This window comes from Mirounga leonina, unplaced genomic scaffold, assembly GCF_011800145.1.
Source record: "Mirounga leonina isolate KUSES-001 unplaced genomic scaffold, KU_Mleo_1.0 Mir_174, whole genome shotgun sequence".
Classification (NCBI taxonomy): Eukaryota; Metazoa; Chordata; class Mammalia; order Carnivora; family Phocidae; genus Mirounga; species Mirounga leonina.
This window is the reverse complement of record NW_023270451.1, coordinates 67,456,835-67,473,978: the sequence shown is the minus strand read 5'-3', so window position 1 is coordinate 67,473,978 and position 17,144 is coordinate 67,456,835. Positions and strand designations below refer to the sequence as shown.

Below are 17,144 nucleotides of genomic sequence, written 5' to 3'. Positions count from 1 at the left end.
ATCTACCAACAGGGCCTCTTCAAGGTTGGCCTTGCAACCCCTCTTTCCCTGCGCTCATCTCCCACTGGTGCAGACCCTCCCCAGAGAAAGCCTATCTTCCCCCAAACCCTGGCCCCATCCTACCCACCAAAGCAGAACTCACAGTGCAGAGACCCAGGCCACCAGGCACCCTGCAACCTCTCCCTTGTCCAGAGCATTTGGCTCTGAGCTCTGGGGTGTGCATTTGTCATTTGGCTAAAATGCAGTAAGTTCAGAGTGACACTAAAACAGCGTCATAGATTAGGTTTGAAAATGAAAATCTGGCAGTGCTTTGGCAGATGTCTTGCACATCACAGGGAAACTGACAGGGGCACAACATACCAGGCTTGAAGTGGAAAAACAGGAATAGGAGTGGCTTTTCTTCCAAGTCAGCCCATCAACTCATGGGGATTGGAGAAGGGAGGAGGCCGGGGAGTCAAGAGGAAAGCAAGCAGGGAGGCCGGGAGGGGTGGGTCCTCGCCAGACCAGGTCCATGCACTAGTGGAAGAATTAAAGGACTGCCCTCCTTGCACGGGAAGATCTGTCTTGCCTGAGAGGAGTGCGCAGGGTCTTGGACCTCAGAAGGAGGAAGAGTCAGTGATGTTTGGGGTGAGTGAGGGTCATAGTAGGGAACTCAATGAGACAGGCACTGCTGAGGAATGGAACTAGAGTGGTTTTTGACTCCGTCTCCTCCATCACCCGGCTCAGCTTGGCTCAGAAATTCTTGCTGCATCGTCACTCTGGGCTGAGGCCCAGGGAACTGCCAGCCTCCTAATTATAGGCATTTCTCACTGGTGTCATGGTGGCTGTAGCAGACCCAACATTGGAGCTGCTTTGTATCATGGAAGGGGTGCTTGCTGGCTGCTTGGAAAAATGGCTCTTTTTCTTCCCCACCAAGCCTTCCATCTGCCTCTGCTCACGCCCAACTCCTCTTGGCCACCTCTTCCTCGCTTTAATGCTTGCCAGCTGGCTCATTCACTCTCCCCACCAAGGTTCATGCACACAGGCTCCAACAGAGCCATCCAAGCCCTGCATATCCCAAGTCAGTCTGTCGGTTGGTCTGTCTGTCTGTCCCTCACACACACACACACACACACATACACAAACTCCTTTTCTGACTGGAAGCTGTGAATGGGGCTGATGAGATGGGGACAGGAAGGAGGAATACAGCTCAGTGTTCACCAGCTCCAACACTTTGGTTTTCCTTAGCAAGAATTACCTCAGCCCTTTGACTTTATAAAAAGGCCAAGACTTTGGTAAGACAACCTTTCCCTCTTGTCCCATGCCTCGGCCCTTACCCAAAGCAGGATTCCCAGAGTAGCCCAGGTAGATCCTAATGCATACACCCTTCAGGTCCAGTTCTTAGTACTGCAGGGACTGAGAGACAAACTCATTCCTTCCCTCCTTCATTCAATCTCTTTAAAACATTTTATTGAATGCTTACAATATACTAGGTGATGAGGAGAGAGAGTTGAACGAGGTGGACACCAACCCTGAATGTATGAAGTTTAAGGGCTTTGGGGAGAAGGCAGACATTAAAGAACTAATCATATAGGGCACCTGGCTGGCTCAGTCCGTAGAGCATGCAACTCTTGATCTTGAGGTTGTAAGTTGGAGCCCCACGTTGGGTGTAGAGATAACTTAAAAATAAAATCTTAAAAAACAAAACGAATCATATAAATAATTACAATAGCACTAACTACAGCTGTGAGAAGGACTCAGCACAAGAAGTGAGTGGTATAATAAGAAGGTTTGGCTTGCAAGGGGGAGTGGAGCCAGAGGGATGGGGCCTGGGAGAGGCTGGCTGGGAGAGAGAGCACAGCCCAGGCCTCTCTTTCTTCCTTCCCAGGCTCCTGCACAGTGATGGATGAGGGAGAAGCCAACAGTTTATTTCCCCTGGAAGCCACGTTGCTGGTGTGGTGCGGGGCACCACAACTCCTGCTATTTAATAAAGAACCCTGCGTGTGTCCTGGGTAGATGGATGAGCAAATATTCCTGACTGAAGCACCACGTGGTCTCCCTGATGTGAATGGATAGGACCGGCGGGGCTGAGGTTGAGGCTGGGAGACTGAGATGGGGGGGCCAGGTCTGAAACTCCGGAAGTGTAGAAAGGGTCAGCGGCATTGTTCTCCCCTAGGGGCGCAGAACTCCTCTGCAGTGCGGGTGGCTGCTGCCCTCTGATGGGCACAGGCACACAGTTTTGTTTTGTCCTTTAAGGAAGGTCTGAGGGCGAAGTATTTTAAACAGCATTGTAGGGACATCCCAAAGGGGTGTTGGAACAGCCTTCTTAGGGTTCTTTTCCCTGTGTACACTGCTCCAGCACTGGGAAGCCCTCCCTATAGCTAGGGCCCCGAAGCTTGCAGTTAAGTCTTTGGGGATAGAATTTTGATTTCTAAAGCGGTGAGGGGGCAGGAGAGGAGGAGAAAAAAGGAGGGAGGAATGTGGAATCCCAGACCGACTTTATTCAAATGACCCATCCCGTTTCCTTTGTCTACTTGTCTCTGTTTATCCTGGATAGGATTAAGCCCATAGCCTTAAAAATCTGTTTTGTATTTCAGTGCTTCCTCTCCTAAGTTATGTGTGTAAAAATAACTGGCATTTTCTTTTGAGCATACATTATTTACGTGGAGCTAGGGTTTCATAAATCTGATGTTAAATGTTCTCCCTTTCCCCCCCATTACTATCAAGCAGTCATCCCATCCGTCGAAAATGTATTGAAAGCAAAAGGGGTTTGAAGAGAAACGGAAACTTACTTTTCACTGTACCTTTTGTACTCCTTGAATTTTCAGGTTATACCATTGAGAAGTTATTATTTAAAAAGTGCATTGGGAACTTTTCTCAGCTGGAACCCCTGCAGGGTGCTGCAGTCTTGCACACACGTCAGTTCCTGAACCCAGTGGAATGGCAAATAGTCTCTGCTTTCCAGGTTCCTGGAGCACCCAGATCTCCTGCTGGTGGGTGAGATCCCTCAGCCATGGGTCTGTCTGATAAGCTGACCTGAGGGAAGGTTTTCTCCTGTCTCTGGGAGGACCTGCATTCTGGGTCTGTGTGTATGTTATGTTTGCTTTGGGTGTGTTCTGTTGTCCTGTAGTGTGCATGTTATGATTTATTTGTAAGTTTTTAAAATTAATGTCTGTCTACCCCCACTACACTTCATTCTCCATGAGAGTAGGGACTCTTGTTTTAGCTCACCAGTTTTATCCCTAGTGTCTGGTACATAGTAGGCGCTCAGTAAATATTTATTGAAAGAATGATTGTGTATGATATGTGTCTGTGTGTGCTTTAGTAGCTGTAATTTGTCCTCTAACTGTTACAGGCACGGTTATAGTTATCTATTGTAGTGTAACAGATGTCTCATATTTTCTGAAATATGAGAATTCTTCAAATGATGTTTGTGATGTATGCATCGATGTGCATTCTGGTTGCGTTTTATACACGTAAACTGGATGTGGTGGCACCGAAGAAAGTATTCATTAAATATCCAGTACGTGTCAGATCCTGGGTGAGACGCCGAGCAAAAAACGACTTCCTCTGCCTGCCGTGGCACTTTGGGATCATCTCCTGGAAGTGAGATTTTAATCTGGGTAGGAGCTGGAGATGCCGGTTTCCTACAGTGGCCCGGGGGCGAAGAGGACCAGAGGGGCAGTACTGGCATTAGGGGGGTGGAGCCCCGCTCAAGAAGCTCCGCCCCCAGGCATGACCTTTTTTTTTTTTTTTTTTCCATTCCGGAACGCTTTTTCCCCCTCCCCACCATGTTTTCCTCCGGACTCTTTTGAGTCACGAGCACTTCCGGAATCTCCGGGCCACTTGGCGTGGTTGGCCTGCCAAAGCCAGGTCGTTGCGTCGCGTGCGCGGGCCCGGTTCCCTCGCGGTCTCGCGCGCCTTGGTTTCCCAGCCTCATGGCCGGGCTGACCCTATTTGTGGGCCGCCTCCCGCCCTCGGCCCGCAGTGAGCAGCTGGAGGAGCTGTTCAGTCAGGTGGGGCCGGTGAAGCAGTGCTTCGTGGTGACTGAGAAAGGTAGGGGGCGGGGCTGTCGAGGATAGGGCTGGGGTACCGGGGAGCGGGATCCGAGCGAGGACACCCTCCCAGACTTCAGCAAGCCAGATAATTCTGTACCCGCTCCTACGGGAAGGGGCTGGGCATTGGGTTTCTTTTCTACACCGACTCGGTTCTGGGTGAGTCCATAGAGGTCCACTTCGGAAAGGCAAGGCATTGCCTCAGGGTTACATAGCGTTTACGTTCCGTTTCCTACGTGCGCTCACATACAAGATCTTATTTGGTAACAGTGTTAACATTTAATATTTAATACAGTTAACATTTCATAAAACATCAGTAAGGCTTATTGAGAGTCAACCGATTGCCAGGCACGGTGCTGAATTCCGCACGTGTTAATCTCATTTAGTTTTCTCAACAGTCTTGTTGGGTGGAGAGTCTTAACCCCATTTTACAGAGAGTAATCTGGAGCTTAGGGAAAACTTGGTAACTTTAGTTGAAGTTCATACAGCTTGTAAGTAGCGGATCCAGAATTTGATCACCCGACCTGGAGCTCCTAACCAGTATGTTACTCATTTACTCATTTATTCATTCAAATAGTTTTTGAATGCCTGCTATGTACTGGGCACTGTTGTAGGTCCTGAGGATGCAGCGTGCACCAGACCAAGCCAAAAAACTTGCTCTTAAGTCTTCCAAGGTGGGGAAGACAGCCAATAAACAAGCAAGATATATAGTGGTTATGGTGGTAAATACTAAGGGGAAAAATAAGTCAGGAAGAAGGATAAGGAGTCTCTGTAAGTGAGTGTGGGGGAGGGGGTTGTAGAGGAGTGAGGAATGGCAGTTATCTATAGATAGAGTAGCCAGGGAAGGCCTGACTGAGGTGAAGGAGTGAACATGTGTCTCTCCAGGAGGAGGAGGCTAGGCAGAGGAGACAGCAAGCTCAGGAATACTGAAGAGGACTCTTGGTATACTGAAGGAATAGCCGGGAGAGCAGGGTGACCAGGGTAAGTGAGTGAAGGTAAGAGAATTAGGAAGTGAGATTCTAGGGTACCAGATCATGGAGGACCTAAAGGCCATTGCAAAGACTTTGGCTTTTACTCTGAGATGAGAAACTACTGGTTTTGAATAGGGAGCGGTAAGTATGATCTGGCTTACATTTTAAAAGATACTCTGAGGCTGCCGTTGGAGAATAGGACAGAAGCAGGGAGACCAAATAGTAGGCTTCTGCAATAATCCAGGTGAGAAATTATGGTGTTGGACCGGGATGGTAGCAGTGGAGGTGGTAAAAAGTGATTGGAATATGGATATTTTTGAAGGTAGAACCGGGAGGATTTGATGGCTCAGATGCAGGGTATGAAAAAAAGAGGAGTCAAGTCTGATTCCCAAGGCTTTTGGCTTGAGCCACTGGGGATATTTACTTGTGTAATACTGCTATGTGCCTCATATTCTGTGTGATGCTTATTGCATCACTATGAGAAAGGGTTGGCATGTATTGCAATGAGAGAGAATTGTAAGGGTTTTAATTGTAGAGAAGCATTCCTTCGTCTTACCTAGACTTCAAGGACACTCAAGATGGGCACCTGATGTTATATTTAGCTCCCTTCTAAGTCATCAGGCTGTCTCTGTAGGTGGCCACTTCTTTGCCTTTCAGCAGAACAACTGGTGGGAACTGGCATCTTGTGGACCCCCATTTCCCCCTATGGTATCTGAGTATGTGAGTAGGCAGGCTAACTGTGTGCTAATAATCCCTCCATCATTAGCTTGTATTTTGTTAATAACGGTATTGTCCACATGGCTCTGATTGCTGTACAAGCCATGACACCAGCCTGGTTCTTTGCCATTTTAAGTATAGATGTGGGTGAGTGAGAGAATGAGAGTGCTGTACAGCCGTGTTTCTTTTTTATTTATTTATTTATTTATTTATTTATTTATTTATTTATTTATTTGAGAGAGAGAGAATGAGAGAGAACACATGAGAGGGGATAGGGTCAGAGGGCAAAGCAGGCTCCTCGCTGAGCAGGGAGCCCGATGCGGGACTCGATCCAGGGACTCCAGGATCATGACCTGAGCCGAAGGCAGTCGCTTAACCAACCCAGGCGCTCCTACAGCCGTGTTTCTTAAACTGCAGATCCTTACTTGTTAGTGGGTTTTGAGTGGGTCATGACAAGAATTTTTTAAATAGAAAGTATATGTATATGTGGTAAAGGATTAATATTCATAATTTTAAAATATTTTATTTTATTTTTATTTGTTTAAAATTTTTTAAAGATTTTATTTATTTGTCAGAGAGAGAGAGAGAGAGAGAGCATGAGCAGGGGAGAGCGGCAGGCAGAGGGAGAAGCAGGTTCCCTGCAGAGCAAGGAGCCTGATGCGGGACTGATCCCTGGGATCATGACCTGAGCTGAAGGCAGATGCATAACTCCTGAGCCCCCCAGGCATCCGTAAAGATTTTATTTCTAAATAATCTGTACACCCAATGTGGGGCTCAAACTTATAACCCTAAGATCAAAATCGCATGCTGTACTGACTGAGCCAGCCAGGCATCCCTTTGGTTTTATATAAAGAATATATATGTGTATTGGGTTCTACTATAAGTTACATTCATTACTGTGGGTTGTCAAAACACTTTGAGAAACACTACTGTCCAGTGCTTGATGCTTCTGTTCCAGGGAAGAACAGGCATTGAATGGGAATTCTCTTTTGGGTCCTCAGAATATAGCTGAGGTGTAATCTTACCTTGTATCCTATGTATGTGGTCTAAATAAAAAAAACAAACAAAACCCCCCCCCCAAAACCCCCAAAACAAAAACAACTCTATTCCCTTTTTGAAAGACTATATACTTTTCTTTTCAGATAGTCAGGATGTGTTGGAAAGAGTGTTGCACTTACGGGGATGGGAAGGAGGGAGGGGAGGTGGGATGAGGTCTTAGTAGTGGTGACTTAACCTCTTGAAGATGGGAACAATTTCACAGGCTGTTGTGAGGATTCAAGTAAAATGAGAGTGCTTTATGCAGACAAACAGTGAATGGCATTTGTTGTGAGTACATGCTTTTATTTTGGTGCTGAACCCCTTCACGTTTCTTTCTTTCTTTCTTTTTTTTTTTTTTTTAAAGATTTTATTTATTTATTTGACAGAGAGAGACACAGTGAGAGAGGGAACACAAGCAGGGGGAGTGGAAGAGGGAGAAGCAGGCTTCCCGCGGAGCAGGGAGCCTGATGTGGGGCTCCATCCCAGGACCCTGGGATCATGACCTGAGCCGAAGGCAGATGCTTAACCCACTGAGCCACCCAGGGCCTCCCCCACCCCTCTTCACGTTTCAACTGCTTTGTTTTTGGTTGTACTGATCAGGAAGGGCCCTGACTTTTCTTGTTCTGATTTCTTTTTTTTTTTTTTAAAGATTTTATTTATTTATTCATAAGAGACAGAGAGAGAGAGAGAGGCAGGCTCCCCGCTGAGCAGAGAGCCCGATGCAGGACTCGATCCCAGGACCCTGGGATCACGACCTGAGCCAAAGGCAGACACCCAACCATCTGAGCCACCCAGGCACCCTCTTGTTCTGATTTCTGACAGTGAGTGGGCAGGCTTTTGTGAGAAGTCCCAAGAGAAAAACCTTGATCTCCAGATCACAGTATGCCTTCATAGTGCAACGTATCAGCTTTAACCATTTATGTGGATCAGCGTCATGTGTTTGAGGGCTTGTACCCTGAAGTAGATTCGAGGGTAGTTGAAAAAGAAGTGGAGCATGTGAGCTGTGTTTCTTCTTTGGGTAGTAGGCAGACTACCTGGTCTTTTCCTTTTTGATGCAGTAAACGACTTAAACATTTTACTACACAAAAATGTTAAATCAAAAAAAGCATACCAAAAAGGGCAAAGGTGAGTTATAGTTTTTATTTGCAACCATTCATCTGCTTGGTCCTAATATTCTTCTCTGTGGCCTTTATATTGGTGGAGTCCCATGGAAAGAACATGGGACTAGTAATGAGGAATTAATTCAGCTACAAACACCCTGGTGCATTAACCAGTTCACTTACTTTCCTCCGTCTCAAATTATTCATTTGGAAAGAAAGGATGATAATATTCACTTTACCTACCTTAGTGTGTTCTGAAGATGAAAGTGAGTAAGAGATTTACAGCTTTGTAAAGGTTAAGTTTGATATTGATTGCTAAGGTTTGGTAATAATGGTAATAGTATCTGCAGGCTCCCGAAGCAATGTTTATTGTTTATTGAGGTTCTTTTGTCAGGACCTCAGGCATTCATTTCTGATCTGCTGCATTATTGCATTGCAGTTTTCAAAGCTACCATACTTACCTTTCCCACCTTCTCTGGTGATGTTCCATTCTATTTGATGTTGAATTCTTCTTTGGGGATATAATGGGTATCATGGGTCCTCCATATTCTCAAGATTATCAGGAAAGGAGGAAGAAGAGCTAACAGTGAAGACACCAAATTAGAAGAGGAAGCCTAACAATTTCTGAGCAAAGTGGGGAAGGGGCCACTGATGCCAACTTTGTTTGTATCCCTCCTGAGAATTTTGGCAAACTGATAATAGGATGGTCTGGCAGTATATCTGCTAGTTAGGACTTTGAGAATTTACTTTTTTTTTTTTTTTTTTTTTAAAGAGAGAGTTTACTGTTTTAGGGCTCTTGGCTTACAGTTCTCCCCCTCATCCTTCACTGTTCAGGGAGTAAGGCATGTCGAGGCTTTGGCTATGTCACTTTTTCTATGCTGGAAGATGTTCAGAGGGCCCTCAAGGAGATTACCACCTTTGAAGGCTGTAAGATCAACGTGACTATTGCCAAGAAAAAACAGAGGAACAAGTCCAAGGAAAAGGTGGAAAATGGTGAGTTTCTAGTAGGGAATTTTCCCTCAGGGTGAGGAAGGGGAGGAGGGGGAGGGAGGATAGGGAAAGCTTCTAAATTTAAAACTTCCTTAAATTTCCTTTTGATGTCCAAAATCATCATGTATTTTATTACTCATTTTTGTCTTTTGTTTAATTCTAACTTTGGAAATCTGGTGGTTCTGGGTGTTGTCATACTTAACCCTGTGAGAAATGCCTTTTTTTTTGCTAGTAGCTTCTTTCCTGTGATGTTCTGGGCCTAGAGGCTGGATCACAGACTTATTTTGTTGCCTCTTATTTTTTAGAAAATTCAGAACCCCCAAAGAAGGAACTGAAGCCTAAAAAACCCAAAGTGGCAGATAAGAAAGCCAGATTAATTATTCGGAACCTGAGCTTTAAGGTGAGTGACAGAGAACACTAACGCGACCTGTTCTGAAGGCTGTTGGTGCTCACTGGTGGAGCTCCTCACCAGGATGGTATAATTGGACATAATTCCTTCCAGGCATGAATCTTAGCCTTGTTGAATACAGAAAATGGGCCTGTATAAACAATTAATTAAGGATAGTAAGTGTGAAGATGCCTTCCTTTTGGGACACTACAGCTGAGATAGGGAGGGGAGGAAGAGCTCTTTGATATCTGTCTTCTTTGTCTGTTAGATCCAAAGCAATATGTCTTCTGTTTAGAAATGCTTGATGTCCTAGGGTCAAAAGTAAAAAAGGAGTGAAAGTATTCAAGTTCTTTGTAATGAACTAAGTTAATGGTTGATGTTTCATGTTTATTTTCTGTGATAATATCCTTTCACGTTTGGCATCAGTGTTCAGAAGATGACTTGAAGACAATATTTGCTCAATATGGAGCTGTCCTGGAAGTAAACATCCCCCGGAAGCCAGGTACTAGCAAACCCTTGTTTGTTGTGGGTTAGATTAAGATTACTTAACATAATGGTGTTTTTCCATTTCATCCTTGAACTAACCGATATTTGAAATAAAAATACAGGGGCACCTGGGTGGATCAGTTGGTTGAACGTCCAACTCTTGATTTCAGCTCAGGTCACGGTCTTAAGGTTGTGGGATCCAGCCCCCCGTGGGGCTCACATTCAGCACAGAGTCTGCTTGTCCCTCTCCCTCTGTCCCTTCCCCCCACTGTGCATGCGCGCTCTCTCTCTCTCAAATAAATAAAATCTTTTAAACAAAATAGAAATACAAGGTTCATGTCATACTCTTTGTGAGCCCCAGATGATATGATGTATATAAAGTATCAGGCACAGTGCTTGACACATAACAAAAACTCAGAAATAGTACTTATTCCCCCAATGGCATTTTTAGTTAGATCTCAGAACTAGTTTTAGAAGACAAGTTATAGTTTGAGAAAATGCATTTGCTCTCCGCCAGCTTGACTCAGGGTATCCTCAGCAGGAGGACAAAAGCTATTGCTTTGGGCAAGGGGCTGACTGGTTGGCAGGGCTTGGGTCATCCTGCCAGCCCAGGTTGCTGTAATGTCCTTCTTGGTGTTCGTTGGCTCCCCACCTGCTGCCTCTAACTTCTTTGTACATTTGCACACAGATGGAAAGATGCGTGGTTTTGCTTTTGTCCAGTTCAAAAACCTTCTAGAAGCAGGGAAAGCTCTCAAAAGCATGAACATGAAAGAGATAAAAGGTGAGTTTTCTGTACCCCTACCGTTCACCCAGATATTTCTGGTGTTTGGTGAATTAGCACAGTAACCCACTTTCTACATTTTCAAAAGGTGTTTGAATTGTTGAGTCTTACTGATAATATAGAAGCTGTTTGGTGAAATATTCCTAGTGCTTGATCTTAGGGTTAAACTTGAAAGAACACATGCCATTATTCGCTTTACTTTATTTGGGAGATGAGTATGCATTTAAATCCTTAATGAAAAAATGTCCCTAAAATAATCACTGATAGATGCAGGTTCTGTCCGGGGGCTGTGGGTTTTGCAGGTTTCTCTGTCTTGGTTGTGGTCACTCTTCAGCACCCTTCAGCTCCCGTGGGCTGTTAAACTGGCTGTGTTCATTTATTAGATACTAAAGAAGGGCTTGGTTTGGAGACTTTGTAATTTCTGTGCAGAGTGCAGATTATTCCAGAGCACTTGTTTTGCCTCTTGCTTAGTCTAACTAGAGACTTGTCTAACTGGAAACACTGTTCCCATTCTTTCTTTCTTTACCTTTTTACTCTCTCTTACCCCAGGTGTGGGGGCTGTTGTAGAAAGGCAAAATAACTGTTTACATTGATTAAAAAGTTTAAGGGTTAAAAACGGTAGGCTAGGGGCACCTGGGTGGCTCAGTCATTAAGTGTCTGCCTTTGGCTCAGGTCATGATCCCAGGGTCCTGGGATCAAGCCCCGCGTCTGGCTCCCTGCTCAGCGGGAAGCCTGCTTCTCCCTCTCCCACTCCCCCTGCTTGTGTTCCCTTTCTCGCTGTGTCTCTCTCTGTCAAATAAATAAAATCTTAAAAAAAAAAAACAACAACAACAAAAACGGTAGGCTACTCTGAGCTTTATTTCAGGACCAACATTCTCTGAATTAGCAGTTTCTTTTGTCTGTTTTGGTTCTATCACTGTCTTGGATGAATAGGAAGTCATTTACAAGAGACTTTAAAAAGAGGAAGACCTTTCTGATGCTACTTTTCTATCTGACAGGGCGGACAGTAGCTGTGGATTGGGCCGTGGCAAAGGATAAATATAAAAATACACAGTCTGCCTCTGCCCCAGGTAAGATGTGGTGATATTGGGTAGGAGGGGTTGTATGTCCTGGGGTGGGTGTGGAAACAGCTCTACCTAGGGTAAAATTATAAGGGAACTTGCTTCTCAGTAAGAATACTGGGTTAAAGATACCAAAAGCACAAGATTAACGGAAAGAATAAGACTAGGGATTAAGAGAAACTCTGAGTTCCTGTGGGCTCAGAAGTGAGCCCAGAGCTGTTTGTCGATTCATGTTGTACCATCTGGTGATCTGGTCTCAAAACATAGGGTCTTTTGAGTCTAAGACCACTCCTGGGTGTGAATGTGAATGAGGAGTGAGACCTGAGTTCATTGTCCCCTCTGCTGCCTGTCCTTTCCCACTTCTCATAAAATGATGGAATGTTCAGAATAGGGAAACTTAAAACTTGAGGGTTTTTTTAGAAAGCAGGTGGCTTTTAAGCCACCAGGAGCTCCGAGAACAGAACTCACCGGGATGAAAGTTCATGGCCGGGCCCCAGAGTGAACACGGTGCTGGCTGTGGCGTACCGCGGGGCGTCCCGCGGGGCGTACAATATGGTGTACAGCGGGGCATAGAGCGGGGCGTAGAGTGGGGCGTACAGTGTGGCGTACAGCGGGGTGTACAGCGGCAGGCTGTTTGCAGAGGCTCAGTTGCTACCTCTCTCATTCCGACGAATGGGACGGGCTTCCAGGGAATCTCAGTGATGAGGGCTTTTTGTTGTTTTTGCTTTTTTCCCCTCATACTTTCTCTTACATGCAGTAAGAAAAATACTGAGAAAAATAGTTAAAGTCCTAGTCCTAGTCCCAATGAACTAGGAACTTGGGGTATTAAGTTAAGTTTGTCCAAGTTAATCTTGGATTCTAAATGAATTCCTAACTTTCTTTACCTAAATGTATAGGTGAGGAGAAGAGGCCTGAACCTAAACATCAGGAATTAGATGAAGAGAATGGCAGGGAAGAAGAGGATACAGAAGAGGAAGAGGAAGAAAAGGATGACACAGAAGAGGAAGAAGAGGAAGAGGAGGAGGGGGAAGAGAATAAAAAATCAAGGGTGACCAAGCCTGCACAGATTCAAAAGAGGTAAGCAGCTCATTTTGTTCCGAGACAACAGACGCAGAGCTAGGCTTGTCTCTGGGAGGAACAGTGATGTCTTCCCTGCCCCCATCACGGCAGAGGCGACATGTGTAATGACCGTGGACAGACCCCTCTGACAGCCCAGATCCTTAGTTCTGACTGCCATTGCAGAGCAGTCCGGAAGGTCGCACCTGCGGAGAGCAGTGAGGAGGAGCATTCTGACGACGACAGCGACCTAGAGGAAAAAGAGAGTATTGATGGCGGGGAGGAACTGGCTCAGAGTGATACCAACAGTGAAGAGCAAGACGACGAAGGTTTGCCTGGGATCTTTGTGGACCTTTATGTTTAAAACCAGTTACTGACAAATGTGCATCAGTTCAGTGCACAACTCTTTTTAAATAGGGCCCTAAGGTGTTCTGTCAGATTTATGTTTCAGTGCTGGAAAGGATATCTTTATATTCCTTCTCAAGATTTTTGTTTTGTCTTTTAAATACGTTTGGAATAGTATTTGAGGGTTAAGATTCTCAGGGAATTTAAAACCTGGCTTAATGCTGAGGCACTACTTCTCTTGCTTATCCAAGATGAATGAGTAACTGGATAAGCAGGATATTGTATCCTAACACCAAGTGGATTTTAAACAACTCTTATGAGTTGAGGTGGGGATAAAGGACCCCTTGGGGCATTTTGGAAAACTGTAATCAAACCCTGTTGCTCCCTTTATAAAGATTGTTGGGCATAAATTCAACTCATTTATTGAGGGAGGCTGGTCATTACAGAATGAGGAATGGTCAGTAACTGGTTCTTTAGTTTAAGTCTGGCATGTTGGTTTGGCCATATAAAAAATCTGAGGAAATAAGCTTTTTCCATGAGGAGAGAATGGTAGACACCTTAGAATCAAAGAAGCTTCTATACTGATGGGACTATGAGACCTTGCATTTAATAACCAGCTTCATCTGTCTCTTACCATTTCTTTACCTTGAAAAAATTATTGATTCAATACATAATAATGGCAGAAAATTAAAAAGGATAGTGCAGGAGAGTAATATAGAAAGAAAAGTTCCTCACCACTCCCCCCAAGAGTCCCTCAAAGTAACCACTGCAGTTTCTTTCATATTCTTTCAGAAATTTTTTATGTATATGTAAGCATATATGTCTGTTTTTAAAAACAGTGAGTCTTCCTTGTACCCAGGTCTTCAGCCACTTAGGACCCTTCCCCAGAGACAACCAATGTTAAAAGTTTCTTGTGTATCTATCTTAATACTTTTATTATTATTTTTTTAAATAAATAAAAATTTATTTGACAGAGAGAGACACAGCAAGAGAGGGAACACAAGCAGGGGGAGTGGGAGAGGGAGAAGCAGGCTCCCCACTGAGCAGGGAGCCCGATGCGGGGCTCGATCCCAGGACCCTGGGATCATGACCTGAGCCGAAGGCAGACGCTTAATGACTGAGCCACCCAGGCGCCCCATATCTTAATACTTTTATAAGCAAAAACACGTGTATGCACACACACGTCAAATATAGTGTATGTTTGTGTGTGTGAATGTGTATTTTTTTCTCCTCAAATGTTCTTAATGTTTAGACTGTCACAACAGTATATATGAATGTCTTTTGTCCCACACCCTTACCACATCACATTTCATCCTTTTTTTTGGTTGTTGCCAATCTGTTGGAATAAAAAATAGTATCTTATTCCTGGTGCTATGTTTTTCTTGAGTAAATTTGGGCATCTTTTCATGTATTTAGTTGTATATCCTTTGTTCACTTTTAATTTTGTTTTTTCTTATTCACTTATGCAAGGTTTTTACATATCTAAGAAGTTAGCCCCTTGTCATATGGGTTGCACTAAGTCTTTTTCAGTTTGTTGTTTTCTCTTTTTACTTTAGATGTGCAAGTCTCAAAGAAAAAGAAGAGGAAATTACCCTCTGACGTGAACGAAGGGAAGACTGTTTTTATCAGGTATACCTTTGTTTTTTTGGTTTTTTTTTAAGATTTTATTTATTTATTTGAGACAGAGAGAATGAGAGACAGAGAGCATGAGAGGGGGGAGGGTCAGAGGGAGAAGCAGACTCCCCGCCAAGGAGGGAGCCCGATGCGGGACTCGATCCCGGGACTCCAGGATCATGACCTGAGCCGAAGGCAGTCGCTCAACCACCTGAGCCACTCAGGTGCCCCTATCAGGTATGCCTTTGGTACCTTAAGATCTGTTTATGTTGCCCTCACAGGTTTTTCTTTTCTCCTTTTTTCCTTTCTTCTTTCTCTCTTTCTTTATTTTTGTAAAGATTTTATTTTTAAGTAAGCCCTATACCCAGTGTGGGGCTCAAACTCACAACCCCGAGATCAAGAGTCTCATGCTCCACTGACTGAGCCGGCCAGTCGCCCCACTCTTTTTTTTTGGCCCCCCGGTACTAATTCTGTTAGGTAGGCCAGAAAATTAGATGCCTTTAAGACCATGAATACATCTGGCCCTAGGAACATAGCAAACAGTGAGAATATAGGAGAATCAGAACTGCACACAGAAGATAAAGAGCAGGGGTCTCCAGATTTTGTCCTCATTTACATTTCCTTCTTTGTAATCGGAGTAGCATCATTTGGAATAAATCAGTTCTTCAGCTATTAGAAACATCTTGCTTCTGGCTTTTGTTTTAGGGGAAGTGCTGGAGAGGGGTGATACCACTTGTCCCAGATAATTTTTCTCTATGCCTAACTTACCTTTTAAAGTAGTGTCCAGAATAAAATAAGGCATCCCATTTGTTTCCAGGAAATCTTAAGGAGGGAGTCAGGTGGAGATGGGTTTTATTCCATGTTGCCATTGCCGTTTTAGTCCTACTGACTGTGGTACACTGGCCATTTCATAGAGCCAGGATATCTTTAGGATACCTCAGGCATGCCTTCTTGTCCTTTCTTTCTTTCTTTTTTTTAAAAGATTTTATTTATTTATCTGAGAGAGAGTGAGGGAGAGAGATAGAGAGAGAGAGAGAGAGCGCGCACAAGCAGGGGGAGGGGCAGACGGAGAGGTAGAAGCAGGCTCCCTGCTGAGCAAGAAGCCCAATGTGGGGCTCGATCCCAGGACCCTGGGATCATGACCTGAGCCGAAGGCAGATCCTTAACCGACTGAGCCACTCAGGCACCCCCTTTCTTGTCCTTTCTTAAGTGCCAGTGTGCTAGGGCTATTTGGGTCTTATTTTAAAGATGTGTATTTTATCTTCCTCTATAGTCTTTTAAGATTGTTTTTATTATACGAGTAACTTATGCTTATTGTAGGTAATTTAGGAAATAAATGAGCAAAAAGACACAAAATATTAACCTTAATGATTGCTCAGAGAACACCCGCACACATGCCCATATCATAGCTGTTTACAAAGATGAGTTTAGCCTTCATAAGCTGCGCTGTAGCCCATTTTCTTCCTTCATGGCTTGTCTCTTCATAATTGTTCTTTTTTTTTTTTTTTTTAAAGATTTTATTTATTTATTTGAGACAGAGAGAATGAGAGAGAGAGAGCACATGAGAGGGGGGAGGGTCAGAGGCAGAAGCAGGCTCCCTGCCGAGCAGGGAGCCCGATGCAGGACTCGATCCAGGGACTCCAGGATCATGACCTGAGCCGAAGGCAGTCACTTAACCAACTGAGCCACCCAGGCGCCCTCTTCATAATTGTTCTTATTGTGTTGTTTGGAATGGCCATATAAATAATTCTGTATTTGTAGAGGATGCTGTTTAATAGGAAGGAGGAAATGTCACCATTCCTTACTATTTCTACATCTTTTAATGAAACTTAGGAAAATAAAGGATGGGAGAGAGAAAACTATACACAATGAGACAAATTAGAAGAAGTGACATGGCTAGGATATGTCTTATTGCAGAACATTTTTTTGTTTCGGTTACTTCATAAGATGGAATTGTTTATGGGGTTGTTAACTGAGTATAGAGAAGAAAAATTATAAATATTTATTGGGGACCGTTTTTTTGTTTCTTGTTTTTACCCTGGAAGGATGTGCATAGCTGGGGAAATGAAAGATCTTTATAATGTATTGAAATTTGTTAGAACAAAATCTTCTAACATCTTTTAATCCCATCAAGAGAAATAAGTGCTTTTCTTGTTTTGTACTTAGCTAGTAAACTTTACTGTGTTTGCTTTTGAGTTATTATTTTGAAGTATTTTCTGGCTTTTGTAAAGTTTTAACTGAAACCTGGATTTCACAGCAACACAGAAAGGAAAATGGGTAATCAAGAGAGACAGACAGACACACGTACACACTTGACTTTTCTCATCAGCTTGCTGTGAATCTTCTGTTTGTAATAAGAGAAACTAATTTTGGCCAATGTAAATGAAAAAGCGGGTTTGTTGGATGAACATTGGGTGGTTCACAGGATCAAAGCTGTCGAAGAGTAAACCTTAAGAAGGAGATGAAAATCTGGGATGTTTTGGGCCCCAGCTGTAGGAGGCTGTGGGTCTTTTCTCTGGGAACACTTACTGCCTTTTTTTTTTTCCTTCTCAAGACATAACAT

The 17,144-nt window shown here is 44.0% G+C and overlaps 1 protein-coding gene across 1 annotated transcript in view; it reads left to right on the top strand.

Moving 5' to 3' along the window:
* Positions 1–3,802: 3,802 nt before the first annotated feature.
* The window catches only part of RBM28 (RNA binding motif protein 28), a 30,522-nt gene continuing 17,180 nt past the window's right edge, over positions 3,803–17,144 (top strand). Inside the window, exons 1-9 of the mRNA XM_035021054.1 lie at positions 3,803–4,035; positions 8,695–8,853; positions 9,156–9,250; positions 9,665–9,740; positions 10,413–10,505; positions 11,504–11,575; positions 12,463–12,643; positions 12,809–12,951; positions 14,524–14,596. Of these exons, the coding sequence (XP_034876945.1) occupies positions 3,918–4,035; positions 8,695–8,853; positions 9,156–9,250; positions 9,665–9,740; positions 10,413–10,505; positions 11,504–11,575; positions 12,463–12,643; positions 12,809–12,951; positions 14,524–14,596 (1,010 nt within the window). The 5' untranslated portion in view covers positions 3,803–3,917. The remainder of the gene's footprint in view (positions 4,036–8,694; positions 8,854–9,155; positions 9,251–9,664; positions 9,741–10,412; positions 10,506–11,503; positions 11,576–12,462; positions 12,644–12,808; positions 12,952–14,523; positions 14,597–17,144) is intronic.